We start from the raw sequence: 23,124 nt of genomic DNA, 5'->3' as shown, positions 1-23,124 counted from the left end.
TATGTATAGAGATGAATACACAATATATATATATATATATATATATATATGTGTGTATATGTGAAGTAGGGTATCCAACTGCTAAACATTAATCTATACGTGTAACATGGTAGATAATTGATCACACATTTACCTAATACGTGTGATTCTGTGTATATATGTATAACGCCGTACTTGTTTTAATTGGATCGTAACTACACTAATTGAACGAGATGGTATTGCTATGGTAATTCACACTTATAGAGTACATGTATACGTTACCTCGTCTAATCAAAAGGGGGGAAAAACCGAACAAAAGGACACAGAGACGAGTACTATATAATCGTAACATTTATAAATGTTACACGTGGTTATGTGCTACAAATGGTATACCAAAAACTAACGATCAAATGAACAAATAAGATCCTCGGTGATGCTTGGGTGTATGTTGAGAAACGTTATACGTATATTATAAGCGTGTGAATGTATATGTGTATATGCGTATACATACATATACATACACACTTTCTGAAACCAACGACAAAAACGACGAATACAAGCAAAAAGCCAAGCGATAAAGCAATAAAGCACACAACAAACAGCCAATGAAGGCAATAAGCTTGATATAGCGAGAGGACTAATCACAGAGCGGCAACAGGGAAAGCAGCTTTACACTTTATATCCAATTCTGTATAAAATTTATTTGTTACTTTTTTCTTTTTTTTTTTTTTTTGTTCACCAGTTTTAATGCGAGCGATGTGTGATAGGCGAGCTTACGGTGGAGAAGGGACGCCCACGCGCATGCGCGATTAAAAAGGCACGTCCACCGCCTAGCGTTCATAATTTATCCCATTATTGACGGACGATTCTGATTATCTCACTCGGTTAGAATGTCGGTAAAAAATACAGTCCAGTTTCGACGAATGGTTGAAATGTTACGACGCGTCAAAGTCTCGAGGTGTGCGGTATAAGTGATGGAAGAACGGTCAACCATACGGAAAGTGATTTGGATGAAGTAAAATTTCGCGAATTCGCTAGGCGGCGTCGATTGTGATGAGAGCATGACCTATAGCTGCAGGAATGCGACGGAGAAAAGCGAACGTTTTTTAAATATAAACCAACGAGCCAATCAGTGGGCGGCTCTCTCCTGCACTACCCTGGGAGGAGTTTTCCGTCTCGTCGTAAGCCTGTGGTTTCAAAACAGATGAAGATCTTTTATTGAGATTTGAAGAAATCGCGACTGGGATTGTTTCTTCTCATCGGCGGCGTGTGATTGTTGCGAGAATAAAGTCAATCGTTAGCATAGTTACACGAACGTGAATTCGTTAGATCTTCGAAAGTTATTCATCAATTTTGAAAGCTCGAGGTGTGACGCGAGAGAGGTCGAACCAGGGATTGAACGGGCCGAGAGCTTGCCCAATCGTTAAGGCAGGTTACCTTAAAAATAAGGTTGCTTTTGCTGAAACCGGACTTCTTTTTATTCATATTGTCAGAGCTTAGGCGCCCCCTCCGCTCAGTGCGTTTTTTTTGTAGGTTCTGCAATATCTAGAAACAAAAGAAAGCCGGAACGTAGCACGACATAGTAGGAAGACAGGTCACAGAAGGTCACAGAAATACAGGAGAAGAACAGAGCACGGCTGCTGCATTATGTATATAATGTAATAGGTTACGTTAGATAAATTTGTTAGTCCTCGAAATAGCGTAAGAGTTCAACAATTAGATATAATATAAGTTGAGATACGCATTGCAGTTTAGTAACTCGCTGTGTAAGTGACCATTACGCATATATGGATAGTTTGTAAGTTACGTTGTATTATTAATATATGCATGGCGTTACGCAAGGTACAAAAAACAGTCCGGTGCAACATCAACGATTTACGGTATAATAATACAATGTCGTATGCACAGCTTGATTGTGAAGAAGTCAATGAAAGCTCCTGCTTTTGCCATCGCCCATCGCCACGCATTCGACCCAAAAATTTATGCCGTTCAAAGCTTTCAAAAATCCCTAGTAAGTATACTTTCAACACGTTAACGATATATGCATGTAGGTACATACGTCACGTGGGTAATAATCCACCGACCTGAACACCTTGGTAAACAAAAGTATGTTTGCTCGACTTGATTTTAGACGGACAAATTAGATAGAACGAGTAAAAATATCTATGTATATTTCTCTAACGACTCGTAGACAAATATTATCGTGCAACTTATCGTTAACTCACATTTCGAGATGTTCAAAATTCTATTTGTCAACATACTGCAACATGTTTGAATCTTTTCATTTTCAATGCCAAGATAAATTTTTATTCCTTACCAGAAAACAATATATGAAAAGAAGGGGGGAAAAAAAAAATTGGCAAATTTTGACACTGTGTTCTTGTAAAACGGATTTATCGTTTGATATTGATTCACATTTCTGGACTTGATTTTTTATTAAATGAAATTTTCCCACACGTTGATGAAATGAAAAAAATTGTACGATATTGAACGAAAAAAAAAAAGAAAAAAATCGTGCCATCGTTAAACCTGCAATTCGTACAAGTTGACCATCATGAGAGGCAAGCCATTCTTACAAAGCTTATGTTAATCCGTACGGACTTGATGCTTGAATATAGGCACATTGTTATAACAATTATATTTCTATTGCCTCGACAGCCCAAGCGCCAAAGCTATAAGCGCAAGCGCTTTTTCCGTGATTAATAGGCGACTCGCTTCAATACAGTTTCCAAAAATTGGAAAGGAATTCACCTGTGTGTGTTGCGTGTGTACGTGTATGTGTTCTCCATTTACTTTTCGTAAACATGAACAAATGAAACGAGAGAGAGAGAGAAACAGGGTTCAGTAAATTACGTATGATATAATATACTGTGAAAAGGTTGATATTATTTTTGCATGTATTCTTACTATGAACACAACGATAATAATCGCTCCGCAAATCTTTGCGCTGGTTCAAAATTGAAAAATAAAAGTGAAAAAGACGAGTAGGTACCTTCCAGACATTCGCGTACGTTGTAAATTGTTATCAGATCCTTTTCGCAGTATATAAAAAAAAAAAAAACGCGGCCCGTGTTGAAAGATAAATACATTCATGTTGAGGGATCGTTAAAGTAGTGATTGGTCGTATAATGAATGTGCGTGTGTATGAGACATTCGGCTTGCGTTTGCCACCGAAAATTACAGACAAAACTCTGATATATTATTTTATCACGGCGCGTGTAAAGGAGAAGAAAATTTAATAGAATAATAATATAAAAAAAAAAAAAAAAAATAAAAGAAGAAGAAAATTGTTGAGATTAACGGTTGTTGAAGCGGTGTTCAAAATCCGCATGTAAGTGTATATATGCGTTATTATTTTGTGTGTTTATTAAACAGATCGAGCATTTGAAAGTGGTTGAAATGCTCAATGAAAGACTGGAAAGAGAGTAGAAGGAAAAAGATAGAAACGACGAGGATTCACATGTAGAAGAAGTAAAACAGTGTAACATCTGCCCGCCAATTATTAACCGGCTTACCGACCAAATATTATAAACTGTTATTACACACGGTTCACGCAACATTAATTAGTAACGATTAATATACAGACAATGATACTGTAAATAATTATCAAGGGTATCGTGTAATGATGATGCTATAATTTTTTCATTCACTTGTTGCACTTACTTTTCGCCGATTGAGTTCATTGAAAACACAGTCATGCAGGCCTTCAACCACTTTGAAACAAATTCGTTTCCTAAATTTTCAATTAAACAGTTAGTAGATAGCAGTAGTATAATAAATACAAGCAATTATTGTTAGTAAACGTTTTCATCGTAAAATTGCTCGTAAAGTTTCAGTCGTTGGTCAACTTGCACATAAAATTTGACCGAACTGTTAGAAATGATTATGTCTCTGTCCGAAAGTACATATAAATATATCACACATATGTACGTATGTGTTAAAATAGTGTAGCACATGTTTAGTGTGTATGAGACACGATAATTGACGTTGAGTATAATTAGTCAATTCGAGTCTGCTTTACAGACTTTCCGTCACTATTATTTTTCAGAAATAAATCAGAAGAAGAGAACCACACCGTATTGTTTTTTTCTTTTTCGTTTGCGGTTTTTTTTTTTTTTTTGTCAGGAAATACCACCTCAATTTAGACGATGAGCTCACGATCGACTTTGGATTCAAAGTAAAGCGTGAATCGATCGTGAGCCGGTGAAAATAGGATATACAATACACAGACGGATAGACATAAACCAGCCTTAAGCGCGTTAACAAGATGCGATAGAGAATCAGACAGTATGAAAGCACTTGAGGCAGGTCACACATCGATTGTATATATATATATATATATATGTCAGATATTGAAGTAGAATTCATAGCAAGGATTTCCGACTATACTATGTAATATTAATACGATGAAAACCTATCGAATATAAAATGTTATCATGTATAATACACATATCAAATCATTGTCATTGGCATATAATTGTATGCAATATGTAGTATAAAAATATAATCTGACACCGAAATTGCACATGCAATTATATAAATATTAATGTAAATTATGTATAAGGTATCACGTAGGCCGTAGCGAACTCTTCAAGATCCTTCCTAAACAACTTTCAAATGCACAACCAGTCACATGTCAAATTATTTTAAACGCTATATAAATGTATCGTAATACAAATTTCTAAACCACTAATTATCTCGAACTTCTATACAATGTGTGTATATATATATATGTAATTGTAAAAACCTTCCAATAACTTCAACGACTATTCTAGGATTAAAAATAAAATGTGGTAAAAAATTAATAGAATATAAATAAAAACCGAAACGTATTTAAACGATAAACCAGACCGACGAATAGGCTCAACCGGTAATAAAAATTAAACTCGTAATCGGGTTTCGTAGCACGTGCATTACGGCTTATACTTTTTTCACTTGTGCTATCTAGTTCAACGAATCGGCCAACAAGTATTTATACCCGAAGGAAACGAAAGAAACGAATAAAAATGCATATTCGTTAGTGATGGAAAAAATTTAAAAAAATTAAAGCAATACTTTCATCATCCGTAATTGTCTTGCAATGGGTTGTTACAATCCGGCAGGATATTCGAAACGAAGTAGAAATTTGAGATGGATTTGAATTCGTCTTTTGTCATCTTGAACAACTTGCACGCTGAAGCCTGACAAATATTTATAACACATAAACCTGTCTACATTCACAAGACTGTCCTAAATTGTACGGTAATTATTTTGTCGCACCTTTCATCGAACACGCCATTTCGACAAGCCGATAAACATTCTCTTGCAGAGGAACCAGTTTCGTGAATGAGAACAAATTTGCTCGACGTGTTACGCATTCAAATTATAACACTGGTTTCGGTATTGCCAAGGCATTTATCGTCGCGGCGTCGTTTCTATTTGATTTTCATTTCATGCCTCGCAACGGGAGTCGCGATGGGCTGCTTCAAGGTATTTGACCTTTTCACATATTCACGGTATAGGAAAGACAAATATTTATTAGAACGTGGTCTTGGATACCATCTTGTCCAGATTCGATCAATCGTGGCTGCGGCGAACACGTAACATGTCACGCCAATTTTTATTATAATGCATAAAAAGAGAATTAGAAAACTGGAACTATTCCTTGTGCCTGATCCGCCTTGGGTATGAAAATCATTAAAATCGATTAAAAATACCACATTTCAAGCACTTTGAATGTTCTGGCTATAAAACCTTTTCTCGTACGTTATTTTTTTTTACGTTAATTCGCGTTCCCTACATAACTGGCGGAAATAAAAATATTGCTGGTGATTTTTTCAAAACGAATTCTTCTCTTTCTCTAAATTACGATTTAGACGGTATTGTAAATGAGAGTAAAGAATTAATAATCTGGTTTATTATTGCTTTACTCTTACTTCCGGATACAGATTTTCTTACTGGCGACGCTCATCGAGATGATCTGTGGTAATTAATGTTGTAATTACAACTGTAAACAATCGATCACGATGGTGGTTTAATGGAAGAGACTGTGTTAGAGTCATAAACAAAAGTTGTGTCTGGTCTTTGGCCATGTCGACAAAGCGTGCAGATCGATATCACGAAAGATATACAAAAAAAAAAAAAATGAACTAGTTTCCGGACAGATTTGCAAATTTGCAAATCTTCAAAGCCAGACGCGGTGTCCGAAAGAGATTTTCTACAACGCAGTTTCGTTTATACCGCGAATGAATTTTGAAAAATTTAGAGTTTGCCAGAGACGTCGCGTCTACGCCAAGATTTTTACCCATGCGCGAACAAATTGGATCAATCAAGTCTCGAATTCGAGGTCTTTGGTCTAGAATTCTCTTTGAAATACTCGTCGCGTAATTCGAAGCGTTAGCGATGTTGCGATAAAGACTCCCTTGCTGCAGCTGTCAATCTCCTTCTTTATTCACACGAAGTTATCACTCCTCCACTTCTAAATTCCATCTAACAAGATATTCGCCGTCGTTGCTTTTAGCCCAGGCGGTGTTTCACCTCCGGACGATTAAAGATGAAAGGATCAACTCAAACTTTAGCACTCGGTGATCTCATTCCTCGCCTTGATCACCGATGATTTTAATCTCCGACGTCTTGCGGGTTAGTTACCGAATTTCGCACGGTTGTATTTCAAGGATTGACAAACAGCGAAATTGTTTTATCGAAATGCGTTTTTTGCCACGTTCGAGATTCAAGATATGCGTCCACGATCGGAACATCGTAAACAAACCGAAACGTGAAATTTGTTTCTCAACAATTTGCTGCTAAATTTTACGTCTGATTTCACCCCTGAAAGTACCAATGAAGGTGAAGGAAGAAAGAAAAAAAAAAGAAAGTAATTTCAGTCGAGCCGGAAACATCGGATATTACGAAAGATAGAGCAGAAGGATTTTTCAGACCTGTTTAGACGAAGAAGATTGACTGAATTTTCGATACCCGACGAAGCTAATTTTCCATTCACTCTATGAATACACACATATCGACAGCTGTTACAGCCGATCGGAATATAAATGAGCATATATTCAGGATCGAGCATATTAGGTGGAGAGTTGTGGAAACTAGTTATTCACCGGCACGTCACGCCTGGCAACGTAAGTGTCATTATGTGTAATCAAGGAATGACAGCGAATCGAGTAATGACAACAACGATTAATTGACGTTCATATTCTGACAACATCGAATACGCGAGTGAAGAACGGCTCGTATTCAAGTTTAAAGAAAAGCAAAATAAAGTTAAAGAAGAACCGTAACGAGTAATTTCTTGGCTATTAGCAGCTATCGAATTAATCCACACATGTGGATACGGATGTGTGTGAAATTAAACGAGCGAGTTTTGTTGATGACGATTTTGCCCGGTGACAGGCTCCTGTTAAATGCCAAGTCATTTTTTATTCTACCGGAAATATGTTCGGCCTAGATAATCCCCGACGTTTATGTAAGAATCGAGGATAACTGACGGACCGATGGAAAAAAATTAATATTTACACGGGTAATGTCTGTATAAATCTTGCGTATACAAGGTTAAATTTAAACGTATATTGAGAATAGATCGAATCCCCGGTTACTTCGGTTATCGATGTTAATGTTAACACATGTTGGACAATATCATGAGGCTTGTAAATTTGTAACCGAGAAATCGAGCTTTCGGTATAATTTTTTTAATCATATTTTTAACGAAGTGAAACTTCAAACAGGATGTTGATCCAAACGGATACTTGGTCGTATAATATTTGATGATTTTTGTATCGCTTAGTATAACGCATCGAACACTATCGTAGAATACTTATTTCTTATATATTTCGTCGACATCGATATTCGTGAAGACATTCGATTATCGGTCGAATTTCCGTACATATTATATTCTATGCGTTACATAATATACCTAAGCATAATAAAATCGTCGTGCTTTCTTATCAACTATATATAACATACGTATGTAATCATGACGGATTAGCAGCGTTAGGAAATAAAAATTTTTAGCGAGACAAAAAATTATCCTGTAAAAATAATACGTGTAATTAAGCAACAGTAACAAAATAGAAATAACCCAAAAACTCGGCACGAAGGAGCTGGGCAAAAATTCGTTCAAAATATGGAATTAGGGTGAAAAAGGTCGGTTTAAGGCAAATTCGACGAACGATCAAGTGTGAACGATCAATAATACAACTCAGGTACCTAACGGAAAGTTTAAATTATAAAAATAAACGGGTAGCAAATCAGGCAGCTAAACAACAACGAGTATAGTAACAGCAAGCAAAGACAGAACTAAAAAAACAGGGGCACACTGACACGGTCACATTGCCAAATTCCGGGCAGGGATTACACCTATGACACTTACAGGCAGCCCTACTCTTGCCAGACCAACCAACACTTGCAAATCATCCTTCGCGTCCAAATTCTTCCTCAATTTAATATCGCGTGCTTGGGGTTTTTTTTTGTTTTTTTTTTTTTTTTCCTTTCTCTCTCTCTTTATCCCCGAAGAAAATTATTTTAGGACGAATAAAAGGATCGAAGGAAAAACACGCACGGACGGAGAGAGCGATAATAATTATAATTAAGAAACCGTGAGACGTCACGTTTCGAATTGCGATTTATTGAGACGAAATAACGACTTTTTGGACGTGAAAGATTTTGCAATAACTATATTAATCGAACACTCGTTAGACTCCTAGTTTAGATGAAGATTCCAACAAAACCTGACGAACATAACAACGGTCAAAACACATCAGTCCCAGGAAGGATTTTTTTTATAGGAAAAGGGTTGAGGATTGGATCCTCTGTCAACTCGACGGTCTATTTATTTTCGCACGATATCGGAACAAGTTGGATCGAGTTAAAGATCGCCGTGATTCGTCGCACGCGGTGATCATCAATGGTGAAAATTTAACGCAACGTGGTTTCGCGAAGTTTCTTTTCAACGATATCGAAGCATTTTCGGCCTCGCAAAAGTCCGACTTAAAGAGAAAAAGATTCATTTCGCGAGCTCGTCTCTGAGAATTCTCCCGAGTATTATCCGCGAAACGCTGTCCTGTAAACAAAAATGGATTATTAAATTTTTCAACGACCATCAAATATTATCGCATCCCACGTCAAAAGAGCCACAAGACACTGTTGAACCCGATTTAAAACGCAGCGAAATTTTTTGCAAATCCTTCAGTAGTCCGTATCGGTTTAGTACAGAGTTCGTCAACACCGTTTGCTGCGACTCAACAACAGAGACTTTAATTTTTTCTCAGGTCTAAGAACCCGCACCCTGCAAGGGTCAATGAGCAAGCATCAATTACACCCTTCTTCGATTGAAATTCGAATAACGTGAGATCGAACACCGAGTTCGGTTGCTTGCAGCGTGCATTTGAAACAGAACAGTGCTCGACGATCAAGAGTATTCGATTAGATCAAGATCGATCATCGCGACCGTTGACGTATTTGAAAACGATTTTCAGTCTATGTTCAAAAAGGACATGGTGGCACAGGATTGAAAAGACCGGAACGATGTTGCGTGGGGGAAAAGTCTCGATGAAGCAAAACTCTCTAATACACTATATTGGTGTACACGTCGTATGGTAGTATTAGCAGTAGCAGTAGTAGTAACGTGAATTGGGAACGGGTAAGTGATAAGTGACTGCTAGAAAAATCACACTCTGTACATAAACGTGTGTAATTATCTATTACATACATATATATAATAATATACGTGTATATATTATTATATACAATATATAACGTATAACATTCCCGCGTGTATGCATATACAGTGATGATTTTTTTTTTTTTTTTTTTTGGTGTCGTTGGATTGGACTGGTCAGTTTTTGTTTTGTTTTTTGTTATCAAGATTCTTTTCAACTCCGTGGGAGTGTTTTTTGGTTTTGGGTACTTGACAGGCACACCTTGCTGGTTCGGTCTGGTTGCGGCGGAGTCGCCCGACGCTCGTAGTGCCTCTCCGGCTGTTGGTAAAGTGGTATCTGTTCCGTGTTTTCGAAACCCCACGAACGGTTCGGATCGTGTTCCACGTATGTTCATCCAGGTGGAGGTGAGAGGGTATCCGCAATGTTTGGAAGACGTGTAAATAGGTTGTTATTTTATCATTAGACGACTCCTCGACTTTCAATGCCTAACTCTCCCTTCTTTCGCATACTCATGCATACACCTATACATGTTGTATCAGCACGTCGATAATGTCGATACATCGATACGTCAATATACGTATGTGCGTACAAACATTATTTCCTCATTCGGCTACGTAAATTATATTATTTTAACATCGCCGCGAGTATCACCTGTAAGACTGTTTATGAGAAAGAATTGACACCTTCTCATCCAAAGCCTTCGTCGGTAAATTATTCACGGACCGGAAATGAGGGGAAAAAAAAACAGAGTTTCGTCTTTTTCGTTTTTGATGAAACGTTTTCGTGCAATCGGCAATTTGTTTTCGATTCTTTTGAACTAAGATTCGACTGTGAGCTGATACTTTGCTTGAGAATGTGTCATTTGCTTTTTTCGGGGCTTGGGTGGAGGGCGGGGGGGAGCTTATCGTGTTCTTTGACCGAGTAACGATGTATAAAATACAGGTATGAAAATGTTCAAGTTTGCGAACATCGACTAGATCGAAGAGAGATGAAAAAATGGAGAGGGAAAAAAAATAAAAAAAATAAAAGTACAACAAAATTTTAAGAACCAAAAAAAGATGTATTTACATACAATTGGTTCGTTGGTCTGTACTTTAAATATATCGCGATACAGTAAGCGAGAGATACAAAGAGAGAGATAGAAATAGAGTGAAAAAGAGTAAAAGACAGAGATATGAAGGGATGCTAACGAATTCAAAAAGAAAACTCATCAACATAGTCTATCAAGCTTAACATCGTTGTTTGTAGATTACTATAATTATAATTACAGGTAACGTGAAACGCCTCGATGTTCTCATTAAATTTCGACGAGAGTACGAATAGAACTATTTTGTTGAATCTACAATTTGCGTATCATAAGGCAATGATTGAATAAATTGCATAATGGCCAAAAAAGTGACAGGCGCGGTTTATTTATCTCTGCAGCAATCTGACCGGTTTTGCAACAGCTATGCGATGTAACATAATTGAAAAAATTGTAACTTATTCTGTTATTCTATCCCAACCGCGCTCGTGTAATAAATTATTACGACTTTTATCACCGTTCGAGGCGATAGGAATTAATTTTATTGGAAAAACTGTAAATAAAAACGAAGAAACAGAGAGTCGCGATTATAATGCACAAGGCGAAAAATCTTCGAAGGCTCTGTTGTCATTTTTCAAACGCGAAATTAATTACGGATTACGACTTGCGATAAAATGACGTCAATCATTGTTCCCTAATTTCTCCCCAAGTGTAGGTACTTCTTATTTTCTAGTCATTATTCACCGAGTATTTACTCTATAGAAACGCAAGTCGAAAAAGTAAGAAACTAAAAGAATCGCGGCTCGATTTTCCCAATTTGTCACAAACAACCGATCGGTTAAATTATACGTGAAAAACCGCTGCAAACTTGATGGTAAGAAATGAATTTCCTCGCACGTTTTCATCGTCAATTGCGTATATATTTATTGCTGCAACAATATCGCCGCGTATAATATCCTGGAGAAACGACGAGCGTTACGTGAATTGGTCGATTACGGTTCGCCTGCGTCGTTCAACAATACTTCAACAATTGGCGAAGAAAACTGTTCAAGACAGCCAGACAGCGAGCTAGCCAAAGGCTTTATTTCAAAGAGAACTGAAAGCCTCTGTCAGGCTGCCATCCGCAGCCCTTTTTCTCCATTGCGGAAATACGAACATATTTCTCAGGATGCACGAGCGGCTGGCATCTATCTGTATTACAAATCTAAGGACGGATCGCAGAGGTGTGTTCAACACGATACCGTTCTGCCTACAAGTGTTTGTACACACAAGTAACGGAAATCGATACTTTTGCAGTTATTTCCGTTGCACGAGACTTTCCGATCGGACGTAACGTACGAGAAACCGGATTCCGATTATCATTATTACTATATCCATTGCGCTCGTTTGAAAAGAACATATTACTCATTTCTAGAAAGGATTCTTACATATGTCTGAAAAGAAGAAGGATAAATTTAAAAATAAAATACATAAAATAAAAATTCGAAAGGATTGTCGAAAATTAGACGTAACAGTTTTTGGTGAAATTTAGTTAACGATTGGTTATTTTAGGTCGGAACGAATCGAGAAATAAGTAGGTTTAACTTGGAAAGAGATATTTGAGGGATGAGAGACTCTGGAATATAGGTAAATAATAATGTTTCATCCGTGCGTATTTTTGGCCTGAAACAGCGTCTCGGTTGGTTGAATATAATAAAAAATAAAAAAAAAAAATTGGGGTAGGTGCGTGATACGACGCTGTTTTGATTAAACTTTGAATTATGTATTTCGACCTCTCGTCGCGTTCCTCGGCGTGTTTGGAGAGAAGAGGTTCGCGAAAAGAGTTGTAAAGGGAGAGGTGAAAATAAAAAAAAATTGAAAAATAAAAAATGAACAGGAAAGTGGAAGGAAAGAAACGTTTTATCGCTAAAGTGAAGAGAAGAAAGAACATAGAAAGAGAGAAGAATACGACGGAAAAAAACAGAATCTACGATTTTTTACCTACGATATTGATTAATTGCCTGTTCAAATATATAATTATACGCCGACTAATCAAATCGTTATGCATTGATTCGGATGTGTGCGTACAATTGTTGTACCTGGCGATAATAAAACACATTTATGCAAAACGTCGATTTACGATAAATTGTGAAAATCTACGGATAATACGTGAATAATAATATATTGGTGAAATTTAATTACGGTAGTGTAATTAAACAGCGCTTCTGAAAGTATTTGATTCAAAATGCTTTTAACGGACGTTTGTATGATTGTATCGCAATGTTGCCGGAAAAGAAAATTCAGTTTTCGGTCTGTGGCAAATTTAATCTGGTGAAAATAAGCTTAGTTTATGTTACCAAATCCTTGTGGTATAATATAACCGTGAAGGAAAGTCCATATAGTAAGATTTAGCCACGAATTGTTAAGGTAAACAACAAAGGAACATCAAAATGTTGAAGGATGGAAACAAGATACCGAGTTTGTTGCTATAAAAAGAAAAAAAAAAACAAACAAACATGAACGACAATTAATTTTCAACGTTCGCACGACGTAGTTTTAGATATTTCGTTACAAGTAATCGATTGAAACAAATAGGTACGTATTCCATGATCGATGATATGGACGCTCGTTGCCGTTATCGAAACGACTTTTGGACTTGGGTGCAAAACTTGTGCTGTATAATTTATAGGAAACGTGATTATTGGCATACCTAATTATATGTATATACGGTTTGTATTTGTTGAGTACCGCGGACTTCGGTAGCAATTTTGCAGTTGTAAAAAAAAAAATTGCTTCATTGCGCAAATGCAATCGCTTGCTAGTCAATTTTCATACATTATACGCTAAATTTGCTGGTAAATTTAACTTAACTTACACAGGATTGTATATTTATATGTATATTTATATGTATGGTATAGATATAGTACGATCGTAAATATATGTATATTATATAAATGTATATTAAAAACGAGAGGGCTGATACGAATGAGAAAAATGTCTAGGTACTCACATAAACCTCCTCCCATTGCGAAACGTAACGAACGAGCCTCGAGAGACGAAGTAACCTGACCAACGACAAAAGTTTGGCCAGCCTTAGAATCCTAAGGGCACGTCCAGCGTTCAGGAATTGCAACGACTCGCTGAAGTCCTGAAACTTGTGCGAAAGAGTTATACAAAAACAACATCGAGACAAAAGGAAATTTCCACGTGACGAAGTAGCGTCGACAAGTTTTTGGCAAATTGATAGTTTCCGGAAAAGTTTTCAAAGTCACGCGCGAAGTCGGAGGCTGTATTATAAAATCAACATGGCCGCCGTTAACCGCACACACCTGCGATTTTGTTTCTTTCGTACGATTCTTTTCGAAATTTTTTCATCAACGAGCGATATTTCAGACCAAACAATCGAATGGCAAGAATAATTTAGTCGTTATTTGACGTTAGAAAAAAGCTCAATAACCGATACAGCAAGTGAAATATATATGTGTATAAATGATCGCGGCTTGTTTTACAATGTAAAATCCCTTGTCACAACATTTATGCATGTCGATATTATATCCGCATCGGGACACCACGAAAGGCTCAGCCTATGCATAGCCAATGCTTGAAGCTTGAACAGGTGGAGTTAGTTTGCTTCGGAGATTAGGTTGGGTTGGGTCAGGAATCGAGCGAGAGGATCGTAGCAAAATTAAGGACTAACGGGTCGTACCGCCCGAACAGGAAGTTGAGAAACGAGAGAAGACGGATTAAAAAATTCGCGATGAGTAGCGGAAAGAATCCTGAGAAAAATTCGAACAATAACTAAAACAATATCGTCTCAATACCGAAGGCTCGTTTCTTGGATATTACAGAGAACCCAAAATTTGCAACCGACGACGTCGTGCGGGATTAAAAATGTTCCTCCTTGTAAAAATTTAAGCATTTTCAAACGAGTTTAGAAATAATATGCCGCTGTTGAAATGAAATCAGCGTAAAATTATTTTTATACGTAGTTGAAGATTCACGAGTTTCATGAGTATAAAGAAATATCGCAAAGTCGAGAGCTGTGGTAGAATGTTTTTCAAGCGAATCGAGGCCCCGTTATTTGACGTCAAAGGCATGATGAAATGGGGAAAATAACAAACATGCGTATCCAGGAATTGTTGAGGAAATATCTCCTCGAGCGTTCTCACAGGATCGCAGGTGAGTATAAGGTGAATTGTTTACTCACTTGATTGAATATGAGAAAAATATAGTCGAGAGGTATGGATGAGATGAGGTCCAGGAAGAACCACGTCCTGAGGTAGTGCTTAGCGATGAGCTTCGGGTCCAGGATCACTTGTTCGGCGTTGTCCTGCTGCATGATACCTGAAACGATGCAAAATATAACATGTTTGATTTCGTAATTCTTTCTCTGTCAAGAAAGCAAAAGTATAAAAAGTGAAAGGCATCTACCGAAGTAGAAAAATATAGGTAAGAAAATCAGCGAGCGGCTATAATTTTCTTTAGTGTAAAAAAACTTGACTCTGAATATCTCCGGTGGTGAAAACAGCTTCGGAAAATATCGCTGCAGCGAGCAGATTTATGCTCAGCTGTGATTTTTTCAGATCAGGCATGGCTGCGGGGGAACGGCAAAGCAAATGTTATTTTTATACAGCGGGAACATTAATATCCAATTAATTGCTGGAGCAGAAAGATAAATCCGAATAATATTATGCCGTTCAAGTGCAGATTCCTCCCACAGGAGAAAAAAATTTGGCCAATTTTCAAACCACTTTTTCTTTTTCCTTCGCCCGACGTTCTTTCCCCGACTTCTCAAGCTCTTTTTACAACTGGAGAAAAGAAATAACAAGCGTGCAATTTGTGGCCAATTTTTTTTTCTCCCACCGTCGCTGTTGAGAAAAGAATTCAACCGATGAAGGAGAGAGGCGGAAGAAAGAAAGAGATCGAGTGGCCGGATTTAAGGAGTCGAATTTCCTTGACAGGAAAATTTTTGCACCGCCGATAACCTGAAATTTAATATAAAACTCACCCGTCCGGAAGTTGACGACAATATCTACGAGAAATATCGTGTCTGAAAGGCAGTTGAAGGCTATCCACCTGGTGCTCAGATCATCGTTGAAAAAACTAATGGCAACCGGTAGAATGATCAAGTTTGCGACGAGCAACAGAAGCATACAAAGATCCCAGTAAAATCTGAAATCAGAAAACGTAATTTAAATTAACGGGTGGTTAATACGGCTAATTTTTGTTGAAGAAGGTTAACTTACACATATCCATATACAATCAGAATTAAATTTGGCCCGAATTTTTAGTACAACGCGACGAATATCTGTCAGGCAAGTTCACATTCGGGTAAAAATTTTACCGGTGGAATATTTCTTTTCCCCACTAGTGCGGTGCGGTCAGATTTCGCAGAATTGCATCGTGTAACGACGGATTTGCGAAGGTAAATTATCGTGGGGAAAAACACAGATTAGTTACTGTGCCTCTGCGTAATTCGAAACAACATTGAGTATCGTTTCTATTTTTTATCATCTCGATTTCCTTTTCCATCTTTTCAAAACTGTAATATTATTTTTGAAGGGAAAGAAGGGAAAGAAAATTAGTAATTTTATGATATCGCAGGCATAAAATTTTCAAGTGAGTCAATTGAAAGTTAAAACCGTAACAACAGAGATGCACCGGATGTAGTAAAGTTTAATTACAAAGAGCAGAAATTTTATTTTTGAAATAATGGACTCGATGAATTCCGATTGATCTAAGGATCGATACCTGACTCGATGGTGTATTTGCTTTGAGCTTGAATTTCTTTTCGTTTTACTGCAGGATTGTACACCTGACGTTATTGAGTGGAGGGTGATGCGTTTCGTAATTTAAACAATGTAAGCCATGGTGGATATTCGTACGGCGACGCTAAATCCTGGATCCATATAGGCATGATCTACGGCTAGCGAATGCGGGAGTTTACTTTTATTGACTGCCTGCAGAGAAAAGGGCGAAGCGCGCGGTAGGATATTAAAGAGAAATTATTGCTCTATGGATTTTAGTATCCTCAACCTACAACCTTTTCCATATCCCTAGGGTATGCAGGCGGGGTAATTCACGCGCTGCGGACGTTCAATTTTAAAGTACGACAGCGTGTGTGAAAAGAGTTAAACACACGGAAAGAAAGAGAGAGAGAGAGAGAGAACAATAATAATGGCGTCAATGCGGGGAAAAAACGGTGTAGACAAAACGGTGACGTTTGCACATTTGCACTTTGGTACCGCCGCTCGCGTCATCCTTTTCACTATTCTAAGAACATCTGTGACTACCTTACATTTTGTTTTTACCTCTCGACTTCGATTCGTCACGCGTATCGCTGCAGCCAATCGTTGAATTGAATATGCGTTTAAACGTGTCGAGATGTGCGTTTCGTTAAGACGTCTGTCACGTTTGAGGACCGCGACTGAAGAGAGATACGATTTTAAAAACGACGGATGAGAATAAAGAACCGTAATCAGGTTGAAAAATAATAGAATAGAATAGTGCAATTGTTATTACATCGGAATTGCGAATGAAATAAAGTAAAAAGAATAAACTCAAATTTCGGAGGAGCGAAATTTCTTCAAAAGCAGAGAAAAGAGAAGATCGTTTTCGGCTGAGAATTTGGCCGATCAATAATCGAGTATACGAATTAATATTGAAGGGTTGAACGATCAGACATTAATACTCTGCGGCTTGAAAGCGGTTTAATTTATTCTAGGTGTCTGTTCCGAATTGATTCTCGTGATCTGAGCTCTTATTATACGTATATCGTTCAGCCTGCGAATAGGCCTATAAACGAGTAAATTTTACGGTATAATATACGAGCTGTAGTTTTGATTCGTATAATCCATACCGTTACCCATTAATAGTTGATAACCTGAAATACGCGGGTATACGTATACAATGTACGTACAGCGTGTAGGGAAAAAAGTAATAAGAAGTAAGAGGAAAACAAAAATGGCAAACGAAAATAAATGAAAGTAAAAATCGCGAAATTTTTCCGCTCGTTCGACGGGTCAAGGGACCATGTGACGTCATCATCTTGACCAGCGGTCAGCGTCCGTTCGTTTAATGGATCCGAATTGGAGCGTAAGGCTATAAAATTCTTTAATCTCATGTAAGCGAGCGTTATAAAGAACGAACGGTGATATGCCGATGCCTGGTTGAGAAAAGGCAATGAGATGATTAAAAAAAATTAAGAGAGAACCGATCTCACCGAAGGATCGCTTCTTCGCCATTAAACTGTGAAATTACCCGACAAGGTCAGCCCAATTTTATCCCCGAGATGTGCGCGGATTTTTTTTTTTCTAATATCGAATCGCAAATCACGAATTCAGATTTTTACGGTACGAAAAATGCGTTGGATCGGTTAATTTCCTAGATGATGATCGGATCGATGTAGTTTGAAATTTAATGTCTGTAACAGGTTTTTCTTCCAAGTCGATTTGTGCAGCGAGAGAAAAGTATACGATGATAATTATCCTTGACCTGCATTAATTTAAGATCGAGAGAGGAGATTATCACTTGACGTCATCCCGATCGCAATGGCAAAAAGTAATAGCACGCTTTTGGCGAAGTAATATGCATCGTATTTCTTTTTCTTCTTCTCGTGTGCGTGCGTAATCCGACAGAGAGTTGCGTTTTTCCCCTTTTCGAAATCTCAGCTTGTTCAAAGCAATAATCTCGCAGATACGCCATTAATACATAAATACTCTCAGGTTCTCGGTATAAATCTCACCGCAAAACCGCAAGTCGGTCTTCGCATCTTTGCAAGCGTAAAAAAAACCGCAAGAGGTTTATTCGTAAATAAAGCCAAAAACTTTTGACGAAACGGGGAAAGAACTCGGAGCCTTGTTGCGATTTTGCGGTTGCTCTTTTACCACCGATTCGCGAATCGTTAACCGGGTTGCCAACGTTACGAAAGCGGTCAGGTTATATACCTAGTCGAGCTTTCGCCTGGTGTGGAAAAGCTCGACACAGATACGCACACAGAGGAATTCCACAGCATCGCCGGGTGGGTTGAACACACAGGATTTGAATTTTGAACAGCGTAGAGCTGAAGCAATTCGTTTCTAAACTGCCAACCGATCCCCCGTATCTGGGCCATTCCAAGGCATAGCCTTGAGTGTAGGAAGTAAGGAAATTTTCCGGAACACGCGACAGTGACATAAGGCATAACAGCAGAATTATTACCGTAAACATCAGTTATCGTCGATTTATACCGGGACAATCTCTTGAAACTTGAAGATCGAACCGCGCATGCGCCAAATAATTCGATCTCATTGGTCGGCGAATTTCGCGAGGCGGGAAAATGGGCTATACGTTATTATAGGCACGTATAGGTGCGGCAGCGAATGTCACGTCTTCTTGGCAGCCCAATGAGAATCCCGCCGGGCGAGGTTCGCGAACTTTGTATTATTGGCCCATGTGCAGAGTGCGTAGACCCCGACTCGAGCGAACGATCATCATTGCCTTAACATTCGATTAGGAACATACGTCGTGATTGTCAACGTCTAACGAGAAGATACGGGCGCACTTATTAACACCGGCTGTGACTAAACAACTTGATTACCGAGGGCGAGTCGCAGCTGCCTGATCACTTGTATGTAATATGCGGTACACACGTTTATAGATCGAGGGATGGATGGATGGATGGATGGATGGATTGCAGCACTCGCATAATGCAACTCGCTGATGTTCCTAACATCCATCCATATCTCCGTGCACTTGTTGTCTGTAAAGCAATGGAAATGATTTCATCAATTCCAAGCCTCGGTTATTTCGTTTTGTAAAGAGTTGCGTGTAACCGTGATCAATTGGTGATGCAGGTCGTTGGATTGGACTGAATTGTTCCTGCAAAACAAGAACGAGAGTAAAGGTTTCAAAGAAAGCAATCGCATCCCGATCGAATTACACCTCTACTTTTACAATTTGACATTAGTCAACTTGGGTACCTAGGTGTACCGGCAATCGCGATAAGCTACACCAAAAAGACCTTCACTCGTCCTAGTTACCAGAAAATTACGGTAAAACCAACGTCAAATTATCACAGTATTCTGCACAAGATGATATAGTACATACCGACTGTATACAAAAAGAACAAGTTTCATTTGGTAGAATCATATTCTCTGGTCAAGGTGAAAAGTGAAAACAGTCAAGAACGGCGTTACAGCATCCTAAAAACAATTTGTCCACTTCTTCTCTAGTCTTTCCAAATTACGTCAAGTGCGAAGAGTCACCCCGTTCAGTTTAGGTGAAATCCACCTTTGACCTTTTAAATGAGGTGGAGGTGTTCTAAAATTATTCGGTATCGTATCGAACCGCGACGCTCGGACGACATTCCTTGTTCCTTATTCCAATTTCTTTTAGGTTTGACACTGATTTGAGACACTTTGATCCCCCTTCACCGACCTCGATATAATATTCCACGTTTTTCTGGAACTTCCAAAGCGGCTTTCCTCACCGCCGCGGGTTTCTCCTAACCACCGACTGATTTTTCTCCAAGAACAGTATAAGATTATGGAAAGAGGATATAATTGATGCGTATATTTATTTATCTGGCACAGTCTGTGCCGAGATCTCGTTCCGCCTTAAACCGTTGCAGCGTTATCAACTTGATGTAGAAATTATTCAGACGAGGATGATATACATATATATATATATATATTTTAATACACCTTAGCGGTTATCCAGGCACCACTTGCATATGTATCAGTCTTGCCCAGGAGGCGAAGAGCGAGTTGAGAGTAGAAAGAGTTTGGCTGATATTTTTCTTTTCCTCGCTCAATCCACTCGAGGCAACCCCGTCTCGTCCTTTCCATTTAAAAACTCTCAAGGGGGGAGAGAATAAGACGGGGGGAGAAGAATTTCTTCACCATATTTCTCAGGTCTGAGGGTAGATACTCGGATTCAACAAACCGCCAAGGCGCAGACCGTCAAGAACAAATTAAGTACAGCGTATATGTAATAAAAGCAAGCACAATTTAATAAAAAAAAGAAAAAAAAAAAACAAAGTCTTGCTCTTTATCCAATTTTCTCTGCGTGAATTCTCGTGATTCGCGTTTACCAGCCAGACGCCATTTTGGAAGACGAGACCACACTGACAGCGGATTTCTGTTTTCTCCATCTCTCTGTACTCTCCGACTCCAATGACGCGTCTCTCTGACGTAATATGCTCGATGTACTAAATCCTCGAGAAGGAGGAGGAGGAGGAGGTGGATGAGGTCGCGGTTCGCGAGGGTTAAATTACTTCGTATCTCGGACGAAACAGTGGAGAGGTCAAGATTATTCTCTGCCGACTGGAGACTGTGAAAATACTACAAACAATTCTGCCTTCATCCAGACACTACGCGTCTGGATACGTGCTCTTACGTACTGTACAAAGATATTCTTTTCTGTTTGTCGTTAATCTTATCTCACTGTATTTATCATCTTGTTGGTGTGTAAAGGGTACACCATAAACCAACGTTATCATTGCCGTTATTATTATTAAAGATTCATACGAAAGGTATAAGAGATTAATTTTTCATCGAAGATCACTTGTTTTTTCTTCTCTCACGACAAGGATAAGAACACTTGAATGTACCGATCGGATAGTTAACTTAATCCCTGTCTCTCAATCAATGCTGTATTCTTAATACGAGAGAGCAATTAAATCGACCGACAATGAAACTGCTTGGAGAAAAATTTCATTTTCCACCAAGGACAAGGTCGGCAAGTGCTGGTAATTTTGTTATACCAACAAACGAATCTGCACTTCGTCTAAGAAGCAGGCGCGAAACGTAGAGCGAGGCGAGGGTTGAAACTAAAAGGAAAGTTAAGGTCTTGTAGAGAAGCGTAAATCACTGCTCCAGGGAATTGAGATTAATGCTGGCAGGTGTAGCTGCGAACCCGAAGAGAACAAAGTGTCGGGAATTAGGATGAAAAATTTCATGTATAAAAGCGTAAAGGAATACCTTCATTGTTATTATTACCATTATTGCTGTTGTTATTATTATTGTTACGCGAACGGTTGACGGTTAAGCGATTTTATTCGGGTTTGCGTAGTTTTTTCACATTTGTTGTACAAAGCTGAGCACGAAATTGCGTTCTCAGCGAGAAAATCGACGAACAATGATTACAGTGAACTCTTATTCCACAAGCTGATCATACGTTGAAATGTTATCCTTGAGATTGTGATGATTTTGAAATAAGCAACTGTCGACCGTAAAGTCGTTTTTCTTGAAATTTAGACAGCTTTGTAGTCCGAAAATGATTCGATGCGAAAATATGCGGACAACCGAGATCAATTGGAGTCTGTATTTTGATAGGTCGCAAAGAAGTCGCGTCGTCGTTATTCAATGGCGACATACCGTCTACGAGACGATCGTAAAAACTTCCAAAGTCCGAATTGAAATCGCGAGAAACGATCGATAATGTACGGTAAGGAAAATGCAAATCATTCCAGCCCCGTAATGGAAAAGACACGATCCCAGTAGTGTGTAAGTTCGACAATTCCGTGTCCTCTATAGAATAACGTCCGTCAAAACCAACCCCGTTGAAACGGAGAGGAAATCAACCCGATCGTGAGGGATGTTCTCCTGCCTTTGAGGTTAATCTAAAATACAATGTGAAAACGGGCGTAGCAATAAATCGCGTGATTTATGGACAGCGATTCCTGGGTATTTCTCGTCCGGTGTAACAGGTAGGTATAAATAATACCGCAAAGACAATTGATCGGGCACCATTACGAGTGAGTCGTGTGTATTCCATTATATTATTGGGGGAAGTACACGATACCTGCACCGTTGGGAAGGCCGACGAGAAAGCGATTCATGATCTGCGGGGGAAAACCGTGGATTTAAACGAGGATCGGTTGAGGATCCCGAGGGAATATTCCGCTCGCTTTGTTCTCTCAGCCGCTTAACGAACCCTTTATCAAGTTGGAATAAGACAGAGAAAGGTACTTTCGCAATGCTCGTTACCAGGTGTCTGAAAATTTTTGGTATTTTTTCCGCTGGTGTCGTCTGAACAGAGATAGTTCAAGACTTTGGTACCCGTGACCAGAATTGGTAACGAAAAAAAAAAAAAAAGAAAGAAAGAAGCTTCAACGACGAGTGCGAGAAGTGATAGAGAAACGATACTTTTTAGAAAGGATAAGGACGGCTACGCGTCGAGTTGCTGACTCGCTGCTTGAACTGACACAGAATTTTTCGACATCTGTTTCAGGGAACGTGCGAGAGCATATGACTTTGGAAGTCAATAACCAGTCCACGCACGAGTAGAACGTAGAATATGAGCGAAGAGGAACTGCAAGTCGATGCAGGGACAATGCCGTGGGGTTGTCGGAGCCATTGTCTGCCAGAGGATGCTGACATAATCATACATGGAGGTTAATTCCACCGCACACAGTGTCGCGGATTAAAGTCGATACATGCTGTAGGCATGCGCTGAGAGAAATTTTTATTTCCGCTTACCGCTCAGTCTTTAGCTATTTTCATTTTTTATATATGT

At 38.7% G+C, this 23,124-nt stretch overlaps 1 protein-coding gene across 10 annotated transcripts in view; it reads right to left on the bottom strand.

The window, feature by feature from the left end:
• Positions 1-23,124, bottom strand: part of LOC124305725 (potassium/sodium hyperpolarization-activated cyclic nucleotide-gated channel 2) — a 165,824-nt gene that overhangs the window by 17,162 nt on the left and 125,538 nt on the right. For 4 of the 10 annotated variants that reach the window (XM_046765429.1, XM_046765450.1, XM_046765446.1 and 1 more), the window contains exons 6-10: positions 15,635-15,798; positions 14,834-14,970; positions 13,637-13,780; positions 9,885-9,959; positions 1,417-1,524 (exon numbers count right to left, since the gene is read on the bottom strand). In XM_046765429.1, the coding sequence (XP_046621385.1) occupies positions 1,417-1,524; positions 9,885-9,959; positions 13,637-13,780; positions 14,834-14,970; positions 15,635-15,798 (628 nt within the window). Of the gene's footprint in view, positions 1-1,416; positions 1,525-9,884; positions 9,960-13,624; positions 13,781-14,833; positions 14,971-15,634; positions 15,799-23,124 lie in introns of those variants that run through there. The other 6 variants (XM_046765478.1, XM_046765488.1, XM_046765497.1 and 3 more) reach the window with 4 other exon arrangements.

Source organism: Neodiprion virginianus, chromosome 1 (assembly GCF_021901495.1).
Source record: "Neodiprion virginianus isolate iyNeoVirg1 chromosome 1, iyNeoVirg1.1, whole genome shotgun sequence".
NCBI lineage: Eukaryota > Metazoa > Arthropoda > Insecta > Hymenoptera > Diprionidae > Neodiprion > Neodiprion virginianus.
This window is presented reverse-complemented; position numbering and strand designations above follow the sequence as displayed.